Below are 17,078 nucleotides of genomic sequence, written 5' to 3'. Positions count from 1 at the left end.
TTTTTGTGCTGCTCTGACTTCAGGAACAAGCATTCAGGGGATGTGGAAATATGAACATGAAAAACTGGTGAAACATGACAGCTGAATTAAAGATGCAAAAGACACCCCTTTGTAACACACTCCTGGAGCTGCACACTTTCCTCTTGCCTCTAACCTGACAGACCATGACACCAAACTTTGCAATTAGCTCACAAAAAAGGGTCTTGCAGTAAAATTTTTCTAAGTTATCTCTGCTTGTACATCCAACTCACTCTCATTCTGTGCTTCGCATAAATTATTTTGTGCATTAAGTGACTTGAAAAAAGGGGAATTATTATTACTTATCTGCCTGACTCATGTACATTAGAATCTTAAACATGGAGAAGGACATTTATTAAAGGTTACTACTTTAAAAAGATACTTTCCATTATTTTTTTTCCCCATAAGTCTACTCTTACTATCCTATGAGACTCCTGTATCTTTTTTGTTTTGTACTAATTGTTCTTTGAGCATGGCAAAATTTTGACAATGTAAATTTAGAAAACTAGACTGCAGTACAGCACATCAAACTCAGAATGAGTCCAGGTAGCTGCTCTCTCATGCCTGTGTGGAAAATACTGCTATAGGATAAATGTTTCTTCTTGGATTCCTTCTGAAATTTCAATTACTTGAATGAACTTGTATCATTTCAATAAGAGGCAAATTACAGAAATCCAAGCTATTTGGAGCACACTTCAGAAGAACATTGTGTTTAGGCTGGATTACCCAAAGACCTGCATGCTTTCCAGGACCATGTCATACAACTGCACCTTTTGTGTCTATCAAGCAAAAAAAAGTTGGGTTTATTTCCAACAAATATTTCAGTAGATCAGGTGTCAAAAAACTGAAGAGCAGAAACAATTTCACAGAAGAAAGAGGAGGACAGTAAGTGGGGAAAAAACCCTCAAAACCACCCTAAAACAAAACCTGACTCTCAGAGTTCTATCTCTTTTTCAGGTAGTTTTAGTAAAATCGGAGAGACAGTACTGTCTATCACTCAAAGGTCTAATGGGATGGATGAGAACAGCAAAGCTTCTTTCCTCCCACTGGCTGAGATGGAGTTAATTTTCTCCACAGAAGCCCTCATGGTGCTGTGCTCTGTATTGGTAGCCAGGAAGGTGTTGATAACACACCACTGTTTTGGCTACTGCTGTGCAGTGCTCGCACTGCATCAGGGTTGTCTCTCCAACATTCCACCCTCACCAGTAGACTGGGGACATAGCCAGGACAGCTGACCCAAACTGACCAAAGGGATATTCCATACCATATGATGTCTGCTCAGCAATAAAAGCTAAGAGAAAGGAGGAGGAAAGGGGTGCATTTGTTATTTACAACATTTGTCTTCTGGAGCAGCTGCTACGTGTACTGAAGCCCTGCTTCCCAGGCAGTGGTTGGACATCACCTCCTCATGGGAAGTAGAGAATAAAATCTTTTCGTTTCCTTTGTTTTCATGCATGACCTTTGCTTTTCCTTTATTAAACTGTTCTTATCTCAATCCACAAGCCTTTCATTATATTTTCTCTCCCCTGTCCAGTTGAAGAGGGAGAGTGATCGAGTGGCTTTGGTGGTCACCAACGAGCATCAACTTGATATGAGCATATCATTATCAAAATATAGACGTCAGGTGCCAGGCACTTGGAAACAGCTGGCTAATAAAATGAACATAACCCAGTTGCTTGGTTTGGGTTGAAATTGTTCTCTCCTGTCCCCAGACAGGATCAAAGAATGGACGTGAATTGTCAGATTAGCAGTTCAGCAGATGTACTGAGCTGTACTTTGCGCATTTTTTCTGTGCCCATAAAACACTTCCAAGACCTGTAACTAAAGCAGGCTAACAGGGAAATCCTTTTAAATGCCCAAAAGATGATCTGTCTTCCCAGCTTATGCTCTTAGTTTGTTTCCACTACTGGGCTACTTCCCAGAATGTAAGCAGCCCTCCTATTAGATTTCCATATTAAAGAACTATGCCTCTGAGTGCACATTATTACAATTACATTGAAAACACACACTCCATATCGCAGCTCCTGGGAATGGGCTGCAAGAGGGAGAGGTTCATATACAGTAAGCTTAGCTTATGATAAATTTGGCAATCAGATCTGAATTATACCACCAGCTTTTTTTAGAGCATAACACTCCCTTCACACTCTGCCCCCAAACATGACTGGTTTCTTTTTTTTCTAAAGAAAACATTAGGAAGATGCTCTATCACATTCTTCAGTCAGCTCAGGAGCCTTTCTGTTTCTAATGCTAACTAGGGTCCTATAGTGTCTTCTTCAGTCATACTTGTACCACACATTAGCAGAACACTGCAACTGCTCCACGAAATGTGCAGTCTAAGCAGGGGTGATACAAGTATAATGAATGCATTTAAATGAAAGTTTAAGCTTGCAGTAGCCATCTTAAGAAATTCAACTGATACTTTCTTTACTATAACACAAATGGTGACTCACTGAAGATTATGCTTTGTTTATTGGCAACTGTGCTATCCCATGTATTCTTTTATTTCTTCAGCAATAAAAGGAATGGCAGCTTCAGGCCAAAAGAATACCATACTTCCTCTCTTCCTAGAAATCTTTCCAAGATGTATGACCCTATTCCTGTCAGCCAAACTGTCACTAGGGTATTTGGCATAATATGTCATCTTCAATGAAATCTACACACTGTGTAGGTGTCTTCTGCATTATATTTCTAACACCAGCCAACATTGCCTCTGTCTTTGCACAGATCAGTATCCTTCATTTCCAGTGGACTGTGTTATGAGACATGAATTCCTCTATGAAATGGTTCCAAACACATTTTTAGTCCATTAGTAGTTTGTGTCAGCTGCATTACAGCTATCTAAAGCACTGCAGTCTTTTAAGAACTCCAAGAAACGGTCGAATCTGCATCCCTGTGTCAGGACAGAGACTCTCTGCATGTGCCGACTTCATTTATGTTTGGTTGAGGACTAGAATGCAAAACTGAGGTTGAATCATACTGGAAAACAGTAACTGGTTTACATCAGCTCCTTTGCAGCATGCTACTTAAAAGGGTCCTGAAGTCAATCTTGCACTGTAATCTGTTCCTTACATTACAAGATATTACTGCAGAATATTTATAAAGTACCTCAGGAACCAAATTTTCAAATATGATGCCCAATTGGTGTGGCATCATATCTTGAAATCCCACCCATATAAAAGAGCAGAGGGACCAGGCAAGCAGATGGTTAGTGATTTTCATCTGTTCTACACAGGTCTGCTAAAAAGGAGTCTTAGATTTGTCTCTAGCTGTGTTTGATTTTTCTGTTCTTACCATAGCAAAAAAGGCTACGTCTACACTAAATACAATGGGCCAGGGCTTCACGTGCAAAAGCACAGGAGCTTGTGTTCATACAGCTAAACTCTCCTTCTCACAAATGAGGATGGCCTTTGTCACCCAGCCTGCCAGATAGAGTCACCTTGCAATGTAGGGACATTTGTGGAGACAACTACTTGGCATGACCCAAAGGTGTGCTGGGGAACGTGCTCAGTGTTAAACAAACTCATGATCACACTGCTGCTCTGGCTGTTTGGTTTGCCCACACATTTGCACAGCCTTACACTCCTACCCCTATTGACAGAGGCTCCAGAAATGAAGAGATGTGAGTGTCTTAGAATCAAATCATAGAATCATTCAGGTTGGAAAAGACCCTTAAGATCAAGTAGAACTGCAAACCTAACACTGCCACCACTAAACCATTCCCTAAGCACCACATCTACATGTCTTTTAAATAACTTCCCTGGGCAGCCTGCTCCAGTGCTTGATAACCCTTTCGGTGAAGAACTTCTTTGTAATATCCAGTCAACAAGCCAAGTCTTACAGCAAGCCAGGGCTGGAGCCACAAATGAAACTGAGGTATTGTGATCCCATCTGTCCTCAACACTGGTTATGCTGCTAAAGACCCTTTTTGTTTGGGTGTGTGCAAGAGCGTTTGCTATAGCTCTGAGCTGTGCCTTCAGAGCCTGCCCTTGCCATACATGCAGTCATTGAAAACTAAACCCAAACAAATGAGATTTCTGCTCTTGACATTTTAACTTCTAAGCCTGTCTAGAGAAATACTTGCTTTCTGCAGACAAATATATGTAAGATGGTAATCAATGCCTGGTTTTATATTTGTGCTTTGTCAAGAATTGTACTAATGGTGAATCGGTAGTATCTGTTACTCTGTTCTCTCTCTCACATGTAGCTTATCCATTTAGATCCACCAAGCCCTGGACTTTGATTCATCTCACGTATTCAGTCATTGAATAATTGCCTTTAATGAAAAATATATATCTATCCATCTAAGATGGCTGGTGACTAATAAAGACCCTTAGGAGATCTAGACACAACAGAGTCTAGGGAAACATTCAAAGACAGTGTGGATCAAATGACATCTCTAATCAAATGATCATTATCAGGAGCATTTTGTGTCCTGTTGCAGATCCTGACAGATCACTGTCCTTTACCCAGCTAATATGTTCTATTAATCTTATTCAAGAAAAAATGTTTCACAGCAGGCTTTAAAACCAGGACAATCCAGAACTTGTCAACTCATAAGTAAAGCACAGCACAGTTATTTGTTAAAGTGATAAGGTGGTATTTTCTAAAGACTAAAAAAGTAGGAAAAAAACAGTAAATGCCCTGTTCCACTGTGGCATTAACATGAGACTGCATGCCCCACCTTCCCAAGGAGAAGATTCCTAAAAGACACACTTATGGCTCAATTTAATATCATGCAATTCAATGGAAAGTCTGTAGAAAAGCATCTACCAAGGTATATATTTCTTCCCTGTACTGTCCTTTGCCCATAACCCTCCCATGCTTGCAAGTAGCAGTCTCATACCCACTCTTTTAACAGCACTGGTGCTGATTCAAGTGCAAAGCATTACAGGCAACCCCCATGATCTCTCCTATAGCTTAAGCTATGATCAAGTCTCTGTGACTACTTAAAAAAGTAACCCATCAAACAGCCATACTGAGAGTGAAGAGGCTGTCTCCACAAAGGTTAAACAGGTATCTCACTTCCACCCTCATCTGTTGTCTTGGGAGATGTTCTTCCTAGGAATGGGTTGAAGCAAGGAAAGGCAGGTTCAGAGCATTCATTTAATAATATCAGGCCCGCTATGAAATTTACTTTTTACTTGAATATTTCAAGACATAACTCTGAGTCAGAAAAAATCTAATATTTTTTTTTTTAACAGAAGGAAACTATCTAAGCCTCTGGTGGAGAATGGTACACCAGCTCCCATTTTGTGGGTGAATACAGACCAAACAGAACAGAAAATAATAAGTATTGCAAGTGTCTTTGCATATATTTGACTTCCAGGACAACAGCATTTCTCTGAACTTTCAACCTGTCCATATTACTAGTAGCTCTGCTCACTCAGAGTCATATCAAGAACCCCCCTTGGCAGCAAGGAGCAGATAAAAAGACAGAAGAGCAAATGACAAGAAAGAAACTTTGCTATTGTCCCACAGGACACTGAATACAATCTGTGGACCCCAAGAGGTACTGAAAATTGCTGGACCGTAAAGAAGGAATAGAGGAAAGGATCTGGGCCTCCAGGATCCTTAAAGAAGTAAAAAAGCATATGTAAAGTGGGACAAAATACCAAACTTTAGTTAACAAATCTGTGCCCAGCCTCTTGAGACTTACATTAAATAAAAACAGAAACTCACCCTTTGACCTGGTAAACCAGGGACTCCAGGCTTGCCTTCCAGACCAGCCTCTCCCTTTAAAAGTGGAAAGTTTTAGAAAGTTAAAAGTTTTAGAAAGTTAAGTGAGTAAGAAAAAACAATGAACTATATAACCATTTCCTAGCTGTTTTGTGCTACTGTTACTGCATGGCTACCTAGACAACTCTTACCTGATAATTATGTTGTCCTGTGAGCAGAAGAGAATAAGAAAACAGGATAGAGAAAAGTGACAATGCCCTGATTAAATACAGAGCACACAACTATATTTAAATTACATAATTAAAACCAGATTTACCTAAGTAACGCATCTTCACAACGCCATCCCATCAATTTTACAAAACTCAATCAACGGTGAAATACAACAAACAATTCAAAAATGAGGAAATACAGAGTATTTGCAAATGAGGCGGCAGTGACAGTCTGAACTGAGATATCCTGCTGAGTCAGGTTATAAAAATATAACTAGAATAAGCTGCAATTAAATCAAAAGTAAGAATGCTGGCATGTCTAAATTGTTGTAAAAATTGTGTTGAAACACAAACACACGTACTCAATTCTTACTTTTCATCCACAAAATATTTTAGCCAGAACTGTGCCATAAAGCCAACCCCTTTTACAGCAACCATTCTCTGACCTTCATTACATGATAGCTTCCAAGTTAGCAGTGTGTGCCTCTGAGATGTGCTGAATGCCCATACAGCTCTTCAGGACATTAGAAATAGAAAAACAATCAGGTTCTGCATGACAACAACCTTGAGGCAAAGTCTGCCTCTGTGCGATGACTGCCCATGTCCTGGGTGCTACTCCATATGTTCAGAGTGGCCATCCACAGCTGGAGGCCTCCCAGCAGTGAAGAAAACAGGAGGCTGGGGGCACTGTTTAAAATCTTAGTGCCTGAATAATCTATAAGATTTTGCATGTATGCTCACACCAGTCTGAGTTTTAGCTTCTGGGAACTGCAGGTGGTGAGGGAAAAAACTTACTGGAGGTCCAGGAAGTCCAGGTTGGCCTTGTGGTCCTCGTGGCCCAGGCTCTCCCTACAGAAATGTTTTTTTTAAAAAAAAGTGTTAAAGCATCTGTATGAACAATTATATGGGCACATTAGTCATGTTGGGCATCTCTACAAGACCTATACCACCCCTTTCCTCAGAGGTCCTGAAGAACCAGTGCAGAGACCAGCTGGTTTTCTCCTTAATCCTTCAGCTACTTGAATTAGCAGCACTCATTAGACTGCACACAGACTGATCCACCCACGCTCAGCAGGCATTTATCCATAACTGGCTTTTTGGTTTTCAAAGGTAGTAGCCCTACCAAAGACACTGGGCTAGCCTGGATACTTCAGTAAAACACTGTGGGTTGGGGTTCAGTGGTGGAGAAAAGCAATTCTTGCACAAACAGCGTCCACAGGCATTTCCCCCAAGACAGCACAGCTGTGAAGGGCTTTAAAGTATCATTTATATCATGCATATCATTATATTAAATAACAGTTAAATACAAATTATGCACCAACCAACACAAAATCAAAATTTAAATGTATTTTATTTATATGTAGGACTAACAGACTGAAGCAACGGGTGTGTCTCTCCCATATCTGAGCACCCAGGCTCAGAGACAAACTCAGCATAAAACTCAAATACAGTTTAACTTTCATATTAACACTTCCCTGGATTTAAAGAATTGCACAGCTCACTCTCCAACTTATACTTCTCATACACGTCAGATTCACTGCACCTGACGAGGACATTGCCCTTTTTCCTTTCTTGTTTATTTTCTCCACTGTAAACAGGAAAACTTGTTTCTTGATGGCCTCATAATGCTTCTATCCACCTTAATTTTTGAAGCATTATTTTAAAGCAAAATCTAATCTAACAGGCAATTGAACTACATAAAAGCATCCTTGCAATGGAAGAATAGATATTGAATCTCTCTTACTTGCTCTCCTTTTAGGCCTTCAGTATGTACCTGCAATAAAAATGCAGAGTCATAAAGGAGAAAAAGAGGAAAGATAACACAGGAGGTGCCAGGGGTGTGATGGTCCTCCACAGTGTATTTTTCTCCCCTCGCCATTCCCTCGAGATGCATGCTAACTGCTACAGCTCCTCAAATCCTGCTGCAGCCTGAGGGATAATTTCTATTTAAACAGCTCAAACTGACACAAGGTTTGCTCACTCAGTTACCTATGAAGTGATTTGTGTGGCTGTATAAACAGTGAGAACTTAATTCATTATCTCATCGGTATAAATAAGATAGTAAATTCCCCAGCTCTGATGTCATTTTAAATTACAAAGTCCTACTGAATGAAAAAGGCATCACATAAATAGTAGGCTGACTTTCAATATGTGCATGATTCAGACCTTACTTCAGATTCTCAATGCAAGCCGCCGTGGCTGTGACTGACAGCTGTCAGTCTTCTCAGCCTGTTCTCTACCCTCCTCCTGGAATTTTAGGTTCTATACATATCTTGCGAAGTCTCTTAGCAACTACTGTCACGTCACTAATTTCACATTTAAGCAGGACAGTAAAAGGCTCTTATCCAAACAGATCTTTTATCCAGAGCTCGCTCGCTCTCTGTCCTTTCCTTTCTACCACATTCCGGCTAAGGAAATTGCCTGCTGCCTTTCTCAGGATTACCAGGGAGCTTCTCATTCTTGTCTTTAGCACCCAGTCCTTCCTTGGCACAGTACTACAGTTATTGTTGCTGGTATCAGTGACCCTTTAATGCTTTCTACCAATAGTCCAAAAGTGCTCTTTCCTAATTTTAATCCTATTTTTTTGAAAAGTGAAAGGGATACTCCCCAACTGCTTTGTTACCAGCCCCTGCAGAACTCAGTTCTAGACCTCTCCTCTGCATACTTTGCAATAAATCTTCTTTCTCCATTCACTTGGAGATGACCTCCTCATACATACAATACTAACCTCTGGACATCCTTACGTCCCTGCTAGTGACATCTCTGGGGTCACTGAAGGCATTGCTGAACACAGAGGGGTGCACAAAGGCATGTAAATCTAGTACCACAGGAAAGATCCACCCCTCTCTCCTATTTTCCTGGTTTGCTTTTTTATCACTACTTTCCTGATTTCAGCAAATCATCTCTTAGTTGTCTCATATTTCACCACGACTTTTTCAGATATAATACAATGAAAGATCATTCTCCCTCATCAGAAATTGCCTTTTTCTTCTCCCCTCCCAACTCTCACATACAGCCCATGAGGAAGGCACTTAGTAATTCAACTCAATTCTAAACTTTCATTTGCTTTTATAACTTTCACAGACTCTATTTTCCAAAGGCCACTAGGCATTGACTCAACAACTGTCCTGGAAACCACACAGTCCTGTCACCATATTTCTCTCTCTGATGCACTTGAGGCAATGTTTTCATTGACTCTTCAAGTCCTAATCTTCACATTTCAAAATCTCCCCAAATTGTGGCAGTGCACCAACTTGTTGGAATCCATCACTTGCCTTCTTCAAAAATCTTTACTGCCTTAAACTTCACTTATTTTTGAAAAAACATTTAAGAACATCTCTCAGTCAGTAAAGTCATCCCACCCCCAGCTTTCACCTTCTTTTCTCATTGTTTGAGAAGGCCTACAATGTTTAAGAAAGCTAAAAAGAATGCTTACTGAAGAGCCAGGCAATCCTGGAAGTCCTGGTTCACCCTGCAGGGAAACATGAAATAAATGAAAAGACATAACATAATACAGAACACAACACAGCACAATGCATAACATAACAAACAAAAGCAAAACTCCAAGCATGTTTTCCAACTGCTGTCGTACATTCTTATTTTCAATACCAGCCCGTAATTAATAGATATGAACATGCAATCCCAATTAACTCTGTTTTCCCAGATGAATACTTGCAGGAACTGGTTGTGCTCTGTGTTACTGTGATGCTACACATTGATTTTAATGATATTTAGTGACTTAAAATGAATGATGTACTGGATGCACCAGAGCATAAATTTGAGCTTCAAAAATCTTGTAATTGGTGTACACATACCACACAAATAAACCTTATTGATGCCCAGATCTCTAACAGAGTCTTCAGAATGGATATTCAGGGGCCAAAATGCTTTTGTTTGTTAATGAGGGGAAAAAAAACACAACCTTTGCAAAAAGAAAAAAAATGAGAAATAGTACCATTTTCCCCAAGTCGTTTTATAGAGCAGAATCACTCTATAAGTGTTTGAAGGACATTGAGATGCTACACCCTCTTCACATGATTTATTGCCATCTAGGTTATCAATTTGTTCCAGCATATTTTTTTTCCAGCAGTGTCCACTATTTATTATGCTTTAAGACTAAGCCTCCGGAAGGTATCTCCTTTACTTTAGGTACTGACTAATGCAAAAATTATCATAGAGCTTCCTTTCACACTCTGTTTATTCATTACTCATGTAGGTCTCTGAATGACCCAACATATCTTTCATGCTATTTCCTCTTAAGGCAGGTTTAATTACAATTTGTTATTTATTTTAGAGTCCATACTATGGCAGAAGGACTGTAGAGACACACATTAGTTGCACTGAAAGTAACGGAGCAAGGAGATAAACATCTTCTGGAAGCACCAAATGCAGTCACTTCAGAGATATGGATGAAGAACTCAAGACTGCTCTCTACTGTACATATGCTGGAGCACAAAGATCTTGCTGTTGCTTATCACCACAGTGGATATGCCCTGCTTGTAGGTGCTTCTGAAACCTCACCTATAGCTGTGGAATCTGAGTGGGAAAGTAACAGGAAATAGAGAGATTTGCTTCTGATCTCTGCATTCTTGGATAAGGCTCACTGCCTTATCTGGGGGAGAAAAGGAGAAAGAAAACCCAGAATTGGGCATGCCTTTCCACTCATGCCAAAGAACTAGGTAGGAAATACCAAAACCACAACATCACCTCTAGCAGAGAGGGAAACATAAGGCTGCCCTGGAAACTCTAGCAACTGTAAAATAATGAGGTCAAAATAGCTGCTGAGAGCAGTGAATTATTACTTTGCAGGTAAGAGGGTTGGGCTCATTTGAGTGGCACCTTCTAAGTCAATTCTACATCTCCTGGATCAGAAAACTGGCATCTACACACACATATTGACATTTCTACCCACCTTTCTTATGTGAGGAAGATTTACTGAGCCAAGCTACTCTCTACTTTCTTCTACTCCCACTATGAGGGTTAAACCAAGAGTAGAGGAGCTATAACCAGACACAATTTAACACTCACACCCATTTCAGACTGAAGCAATGGCAGAAAAGTGAAACATTTACATTCATAAAAGCTTCACTTATGCACGATGAGATAAATATTAGGCCTGATATTTCCAGCACTGAGGGCCCAAGGAGGAATTAAAAAATGTGTGTCCAAGCCCCTCCCGTGCATCCCATCCCAACTCACCTTTTCTCCTTTGGTCCCACTGGCACCTGGAGGGCCCGGGCTGCCAGCAGGGCCCTATAAACAGGTAAAACAGAGAGAAAAATCTTTGGCTTACACCCTGCAGGTCATCAATTGCAATTCTCTTAAAGTGCAGGAGAAACATAAGACTCTAGGTTTGGGTATCAGCATCACAAACAGTTATGTTCCACTGCACTGGGGTAGGAGCTAATACAACACACAAGGCTGCTTCAGCTCTGCTGTGTAGAGAGGAAGGGGAATAAGGATGGAGATGCCACAACAGTCATGATAACAGCAATTCAATTTCAGCTGGTTCAGAAGGATTGCAATTCGGGGAGTACATCAGTGTCAAACACAAAATTTAGGATAAAATTCAGGCATGAAGATTTGCCCGCTGCTAGGTCTAGACATGAAAAAGGAAAAAAAACTTCAGAAAACCACAACTTCTGTAATAGGGTGTCACTTGGAGAAATTGTTCCTTAGACGTAGTAAACAATCAGCATCCACCTTCACATCCCTCTGCAATTTCTCACTTCATCTACATTTGCAGCAAGTATAAACCAGTCCTGCAAACAATGTAATGGGCATAGTGAACATAGTTCATTGTGATTCCAATGCCACATCTAGCACCAAAAAAACATTTCCATCTTATAAGGATAGTGATAAAAACTAACTAGACAAATACTTCTCTGTATAGGGTAAACTGTGGCTGAGGAGCAGAGCAGAGAGAAAGCGATGATTAACTGTCAAATCCCCCTTGGAGAAGCAGAACATTTAGTGCAATAATGTCTATCACCTCACAGAGAGGAAGTTGCAGATTTCACAAAGATTAAGATTGCTAATGACACTATACCTTGCCATCTAAATACAAAAGACACATTTGATATGGAAACAAAAATACTTCCCAACAAAATCAAGTTGAAACTCCTTCTGCTAAAGGAGTGAATGCAAGGCACTTGGGCAGCACGTGTCTGCTGTGCTTGTAAAGCACGTTCAGGTCAGACCCTAGCAGCTGCTTTGTCTGTGTGAGCTGCAGGATCAACCACCTGAAGATGAACTATCCTGAGGATTCGACCTGCAGCTCCTCCACCTCTGCCACTACAAAAACGTGCTTCCAGATGGTCCTTTCCAGAGAGGGAAACAGCCAGGGCTAGTGAATAGGATGCAGACACAGAGGCCTGGAGGCTTCAGGCTCATGGGTGGCAATGATTAGCTGCATGGATGTTGGCAAATCACTTTTTAGCCTCTGCTTCTTACTCTGTCCTTTGCTATTTAGACCAGAAGGTCCTTGGGAGTAAAGGATGTTTCTCATTAGGTATCATGCCCTGAGTAATGAAAACATTCTTGTGAGATCTACAGATAGCCATTTTAGACAAAGCATTATCTGTCTAATCAGCAGAAATGTACTGATCTTTTAGACCATTTTCTGGTTTCATCTTGTCTTAAAAATGTAAATAGTTCCAAGCCTTTCTTATTGAAAACAACCAAATATATTAAATCCAGTTCTCTCCCTTTCATGTTGTGTAAGGGAGAAAAAGTTCATAAAAATCAGGCTTAAACAATGGAATTTTTACATGTGCTTCCTTATGTCTCTAATGAAAATTAAGACAATCATCTAACCTATCATGTTTAAAGGACTGGCAATTCCTTTAAGTGTATATTGCATTACAATTTAATTCTAAAACCAAACAACAACAACAAAAAAAAGAAAACTGTGCCAGCAAAGATCCTTAGAATGAGGAGTACAAAAACTGCTGATGGAGTGGGGTCCTCCCATGACTCAGCAGCCACCCAGGATAAGTGTCAGTTATAGGGTCAACTTCAACTCATTCCAAAGAAAAGCCTTCAGTTGTTGAGTATTTGCTACATACCTGTTTCCCCTCCACACCTGGCTTTCCAGGGAACCCATCCAGGCCTCGCTCTCCCTGGAAAAAGAGAAAGAACCCCTATAACTCAAATCTGTGCTGTTTTAGGTCACCATTCTGCAAGAGATGTCCATGTTATCTGCTCCAAGAGTGAGGAATAAGGAGAGAAATTCAAGCCAGCCCAATAGACTAATGTCCCCACATCTGTACTACAAAGTTTGCTGCGACCAGAAGCAGTTGCGTGCTAGCTTTCCACATTGGCATCCTTCCTCTGCCTGCTGAGGTGGGTTCATGTATACTGGACAAATTGCACCAGGAGAACATCAAACCAGAATAGCTCTTACAAAAATAATGAATCCACAATCCAGCAATAGCTCATTTTTACCCAGTTCAGAAAAACCTTTCATTTTTCACCTTTGCTTTCTGCAACCTGGGGGAACAATTAATCTACTTCTATGTGTCTTGGGCAGTCCACAAGGTCCACTCTATATGAGTTGGACAGTCCACAAGGTCCACAGGCAATCTATCCCACTACTTTATTTTTAATACGAGAAGATATTTTTTTTCCACTGTACCTAAACCTGCCTTTTTCTTGCTACAGTTTGAGACTAGTATATCTTTCCCTAACACCCCACAGAGAACAGACTGTTCCCTTCAGCTTTACAATGGCCTTTTATGTTTTTGAAAACTTATAAAACTCCCCCTTCAAACTTCTGTAGACTAAACAACCTCAATACTTTCAACTTTTCTTCATGGGCATGTTTTTCAGACCTCTGATCATTTTTGTTGCTCTCATTTGTGCATTGACCAATTTTTCCACATCTTCACTGTAGTTAGGTGCCCAAAACTGGACACAGCTGAGGCTAACTTTGAGCAGAAAGATTATTTCATGTTTTATAGAGTATTCTTCTGTTTAAATCCCAGGATAACATTTAATTTATCCTAAACGCCCTTCTGCAGGACAGCTCCTTAATCAGTTGTTCCTAATCAGTAGCACTGTGCAATTTGTTGTCCTACACGTATGAAGCATCCTGTAGCTGCCCCTTCTCAATGTCATCTGCTGCTTTGGGGGATTATGTATTCAAGATCATTCTGAATTCTGACCCTGACCTCCACTGTATTTCCACATTCAAGCTTTACACATTCCATATTTTATAATCCAGGTCCTTGACAGAGATGATGACTACATCAATGACATACTCCTGCTGAACTTCACTTCTCTCTTACAGATTGTGGCCCTTGTCCATGCCTCTTTTATTTAAAATTCTTTGAAATAGGGACTTTCTCTTACTCTGTAAAATGCTTAAACCTCTGTAAAATGAAACACTGATTTTGCCTGGATCCTGCACACACAGCTGAATATAAATTATCAAATACACACATACAGTGCCACTGTTAACATAAATGTGCATGTAAAAACAAATTCTACAAGTACAAGGAGTGACACCAAAATATTAGTTTTACTCTATTTTTTTAATGTTTCAGACATTTTAATTCTGATTACTATCCCACAGGATCCCTGTTAGACCTCTCATTATCTGCAAACCTACACAGCGCTGGATTTAATTAGCTCCTTTTGAAAACTACATTGATTCAGCAAGTGAGAAATGGATTTGCAAATCAATGTATTTCTTTTTCCCCTTCAGAAAGTCAATCAGTCTTGTAACATAAATGTTATTTCAAAATTATGTATCCAAGGAATGAAATTAGAGAGACCTGTACCCCACAGAAAGCTGTTGAAAACCAGTGTCAGACATCCAGATCTACTTGCTTTTGAGGTAATAGTTTCCACATTAATGGTTTCCTTTGCACTGACTGAACTACAAGTATCCCGAATTTGAGACTTTCAGTAAGCAACAGTTTGGTGGATTGCTGACAAAATGTGCAGTGTATTCTCAGAAGAATTTTTAACATCAATACGCTGCAGCAACAAGTACTTCACACATGCTTTTTCAGCTGCCAAAACAGAAAAGTGTCAATGTTCTTACTGCTAGTAATGGGGGCTGGGAAAGGCAAATGTATTATTTATGCAAATGTATACAATAAAGCTGTTTGAAAACACTTCAAACAATTGTGCTTTCAGTTGTTTCTTCAGAAAAAATATGTCATTATAAACTTTTTAAATTATTTTTTCCATTCTTTAAAAAAGGTTATTTAGAGAAAGTTTTGTGGTTTTTTTTTTTTTCCAAAAGAAAGTGCAAACACAATAAAAGTTTTATTCTCAAATTTTCACTTTAAGACTCCATTTCCTTCTGCTCTACTTTTTTTTTCTGCTTTTAACCAGTGGAACAAAATGGTGAAGAGTCATAAGCAACCAGGAGAAATCCCAATTCCACAGGAACTTTAGTGATGTTTTCTGACCTCTACCAGTTAGAAAGTGTAATAATTTGTTGGAAAATTTATTCCTCAAGAGCCTGCAGGGCCCTGGGAAAGACTGAAGGAGAGGAAACCCACTGCACAGAGGGACCTGGCAGCAGCAGACCAGCCCTGCTGCCCCTTACACAAGCTTTTCTCCAATACAAGAAAAGGACTTACAGGATGGACACATTTATGCAGCCAAAACAATGCCCCATGTCATGTTGAACTGCTGCACGTGCCTAAATTAACATGTCAAGTATCACATACATATATGGCTTATGTTGGCAGGGAACTGCTTATCTCTACTGAGTCTGTTCTGGGGTCTACAGTGAGCCCACTGGATGCAGGAGGACACGAGAAATCACTCATGCTGTGCAGTGGCTCTCCTAAGGTGCAGGTGTAACCGATACCACTGGATTTGGGAACCTCACCATAAAACCTCAATATTTACATCTGAGGTCCCAGGATGTAAGAATATATCAGCAAGATGCATTATGGGATATTTAGACTGTTTGTGGTAATAAGGTGCCGATTCAGTTGACCAATACTTAGTGCATGGGCTAGTGCTCTCATCTGATATAATAAACACTTTTCTCCTCAGGCACAAAAAAATGTAGGTTGCGTAGGTGTCAGTATTCAAGTTACAGACTGAAGAGGAGACAAGAAAATATTTGGCCCGCCGAATTTACGCCCCCTGTTTTCACAGTAGTACTGACTGGTAGAAGTTAAAGCAATGGCAGTGGGCGCTCTCAGACCATCATTAAAGCCTGGAAAAAATCAAGGTACAATTGTTGTAGCAGAGATCTGGCTGCTCCAGATGAAAAAAAAAAAAAAAAAAAAAAAGGACCTCTAATTGTGCATATCCTTTAAATGAAACAAAACCTAATTCATTTTGTCCCCACTTTAATCTTCCTCTAGCTTAGTCAGCTGCCTGCCCACACACAGCTCCAGCTTCCTCTCTCATCATGGTGATGTCAGAAAGATGGATTTTCTTCCGGGAGCCAAATATTCCAGCAGAGTAGACAAGCTCGCCTCTGGAAAAGCGGCGGAGGCACTGGCCAGACACAACACGCTGAGCCAGTCCTGCAAAAGGCTGAAGCAAAAGCACGAGGAAGATAAAGCACGATCCAGCCTTTTGCTCTAGGTGCACCAGCGAGGATAGATAACACAAAACATGGTTGTGGCTACTTGATCATAAACAGCAGAATGGAGACTGGGAACGGACACCTTAACACATGGTAAAGTAAAACACAATATCTCACACTAAGGGTCTACTGATCATTTTTCCCAGTAGGCAAAAGCTTGGTGTAAATCTTTGGGTTTCTTCTGCAAAAGGAGATGGAGAGTGAGAAATGGGAACAAGGCCACGCTAGCAAGCTAATAACTCCCTCCTTTGCACAAACACATATAGCCAGATATCACTAAAGACAGCTTGAACACAGGCAAATCTGCCAGACCAGCACTGAGATATTCCTGTCTCAGGACCAGCTTGAGACATAAACAAGACAGGACATTGCTCAGGGCTGTAAGCCACTCAGAGCTGGCAAGAAAGGTCCTGCTGCCTGTTTTGTCTGCATGAGAAAAGGGGTGACTTGGGTCCGACTAAGAGTCTGGTGATGCCCCATCTCCAGCTGCTTGCTGGGGTGCAGGAGCGGGCCAGCACCTGGCAGGGACAGCAAAATACATTTTTGATGGCATTTCTGGGGAGCCTCAAGCACCGCCTGGCAGATCCGCAGCAGAAGGGTGTGCACATCTG

General features: G+C 40.5%; 1 protein-coding gene across 1 annotated transcript in view; it reads right to left on the bottom strand.

Annotated features, from left to right (window-relative positions):
* Positions 1-17,078, bottom strand: part of COL22A1 (collagen type XXII alpha 1 chain) — a 220,431-nt gene that overhangs the window by 85,764 nt on the left and 117,589 nt on the right. The window contains exons 16-22 of the mRNA XM_074830381.1: positions 12,971-13,024; positions 11,103-11,156; positions 10,385-10,396; positions 9,340-9,375; positions 7,648-7,677; positions 6,699-6,752; positions 5,698-5,751 (exon numbers count right to left, since the gene is read on the bottom strand). Coding sequence (XP_074686482.1) covers positions 5,698-5,751; positions 6,699-6,752; positions 7,648-7,677; positions 9,340-9,375; positions 10,385-10,396; positions 11,103-11,156; positions 12,971-13,024 — 294 coding nt within the window. The remainder of the gene's footprint in view (positions 1-5,697; positions 5,752-6,698; positions 6,753-7,647; positions 7,678-9,339; positions 9,376-10,384; positions 10,397-11,102; positions 11,157-12,970; positions 13,025-17,078) is intronic.

Source organism: Strix aluco, chromosome 1 (genome assembly GCF_031877795.1).
Source record: "Strix aluco isolate bStrAlu1 chromosome 1, bStrAlu1.hap1, whole genome shotgun sequence".
Lineage (NCBI taxonomy): Eukaryota > Metazoa > Chordata > Aves > Strigiformes > Strigidae > Strix > Strix aluco.
This window is presented reverse-complemented; position numbering and strand designations above follow the sequence as displayed.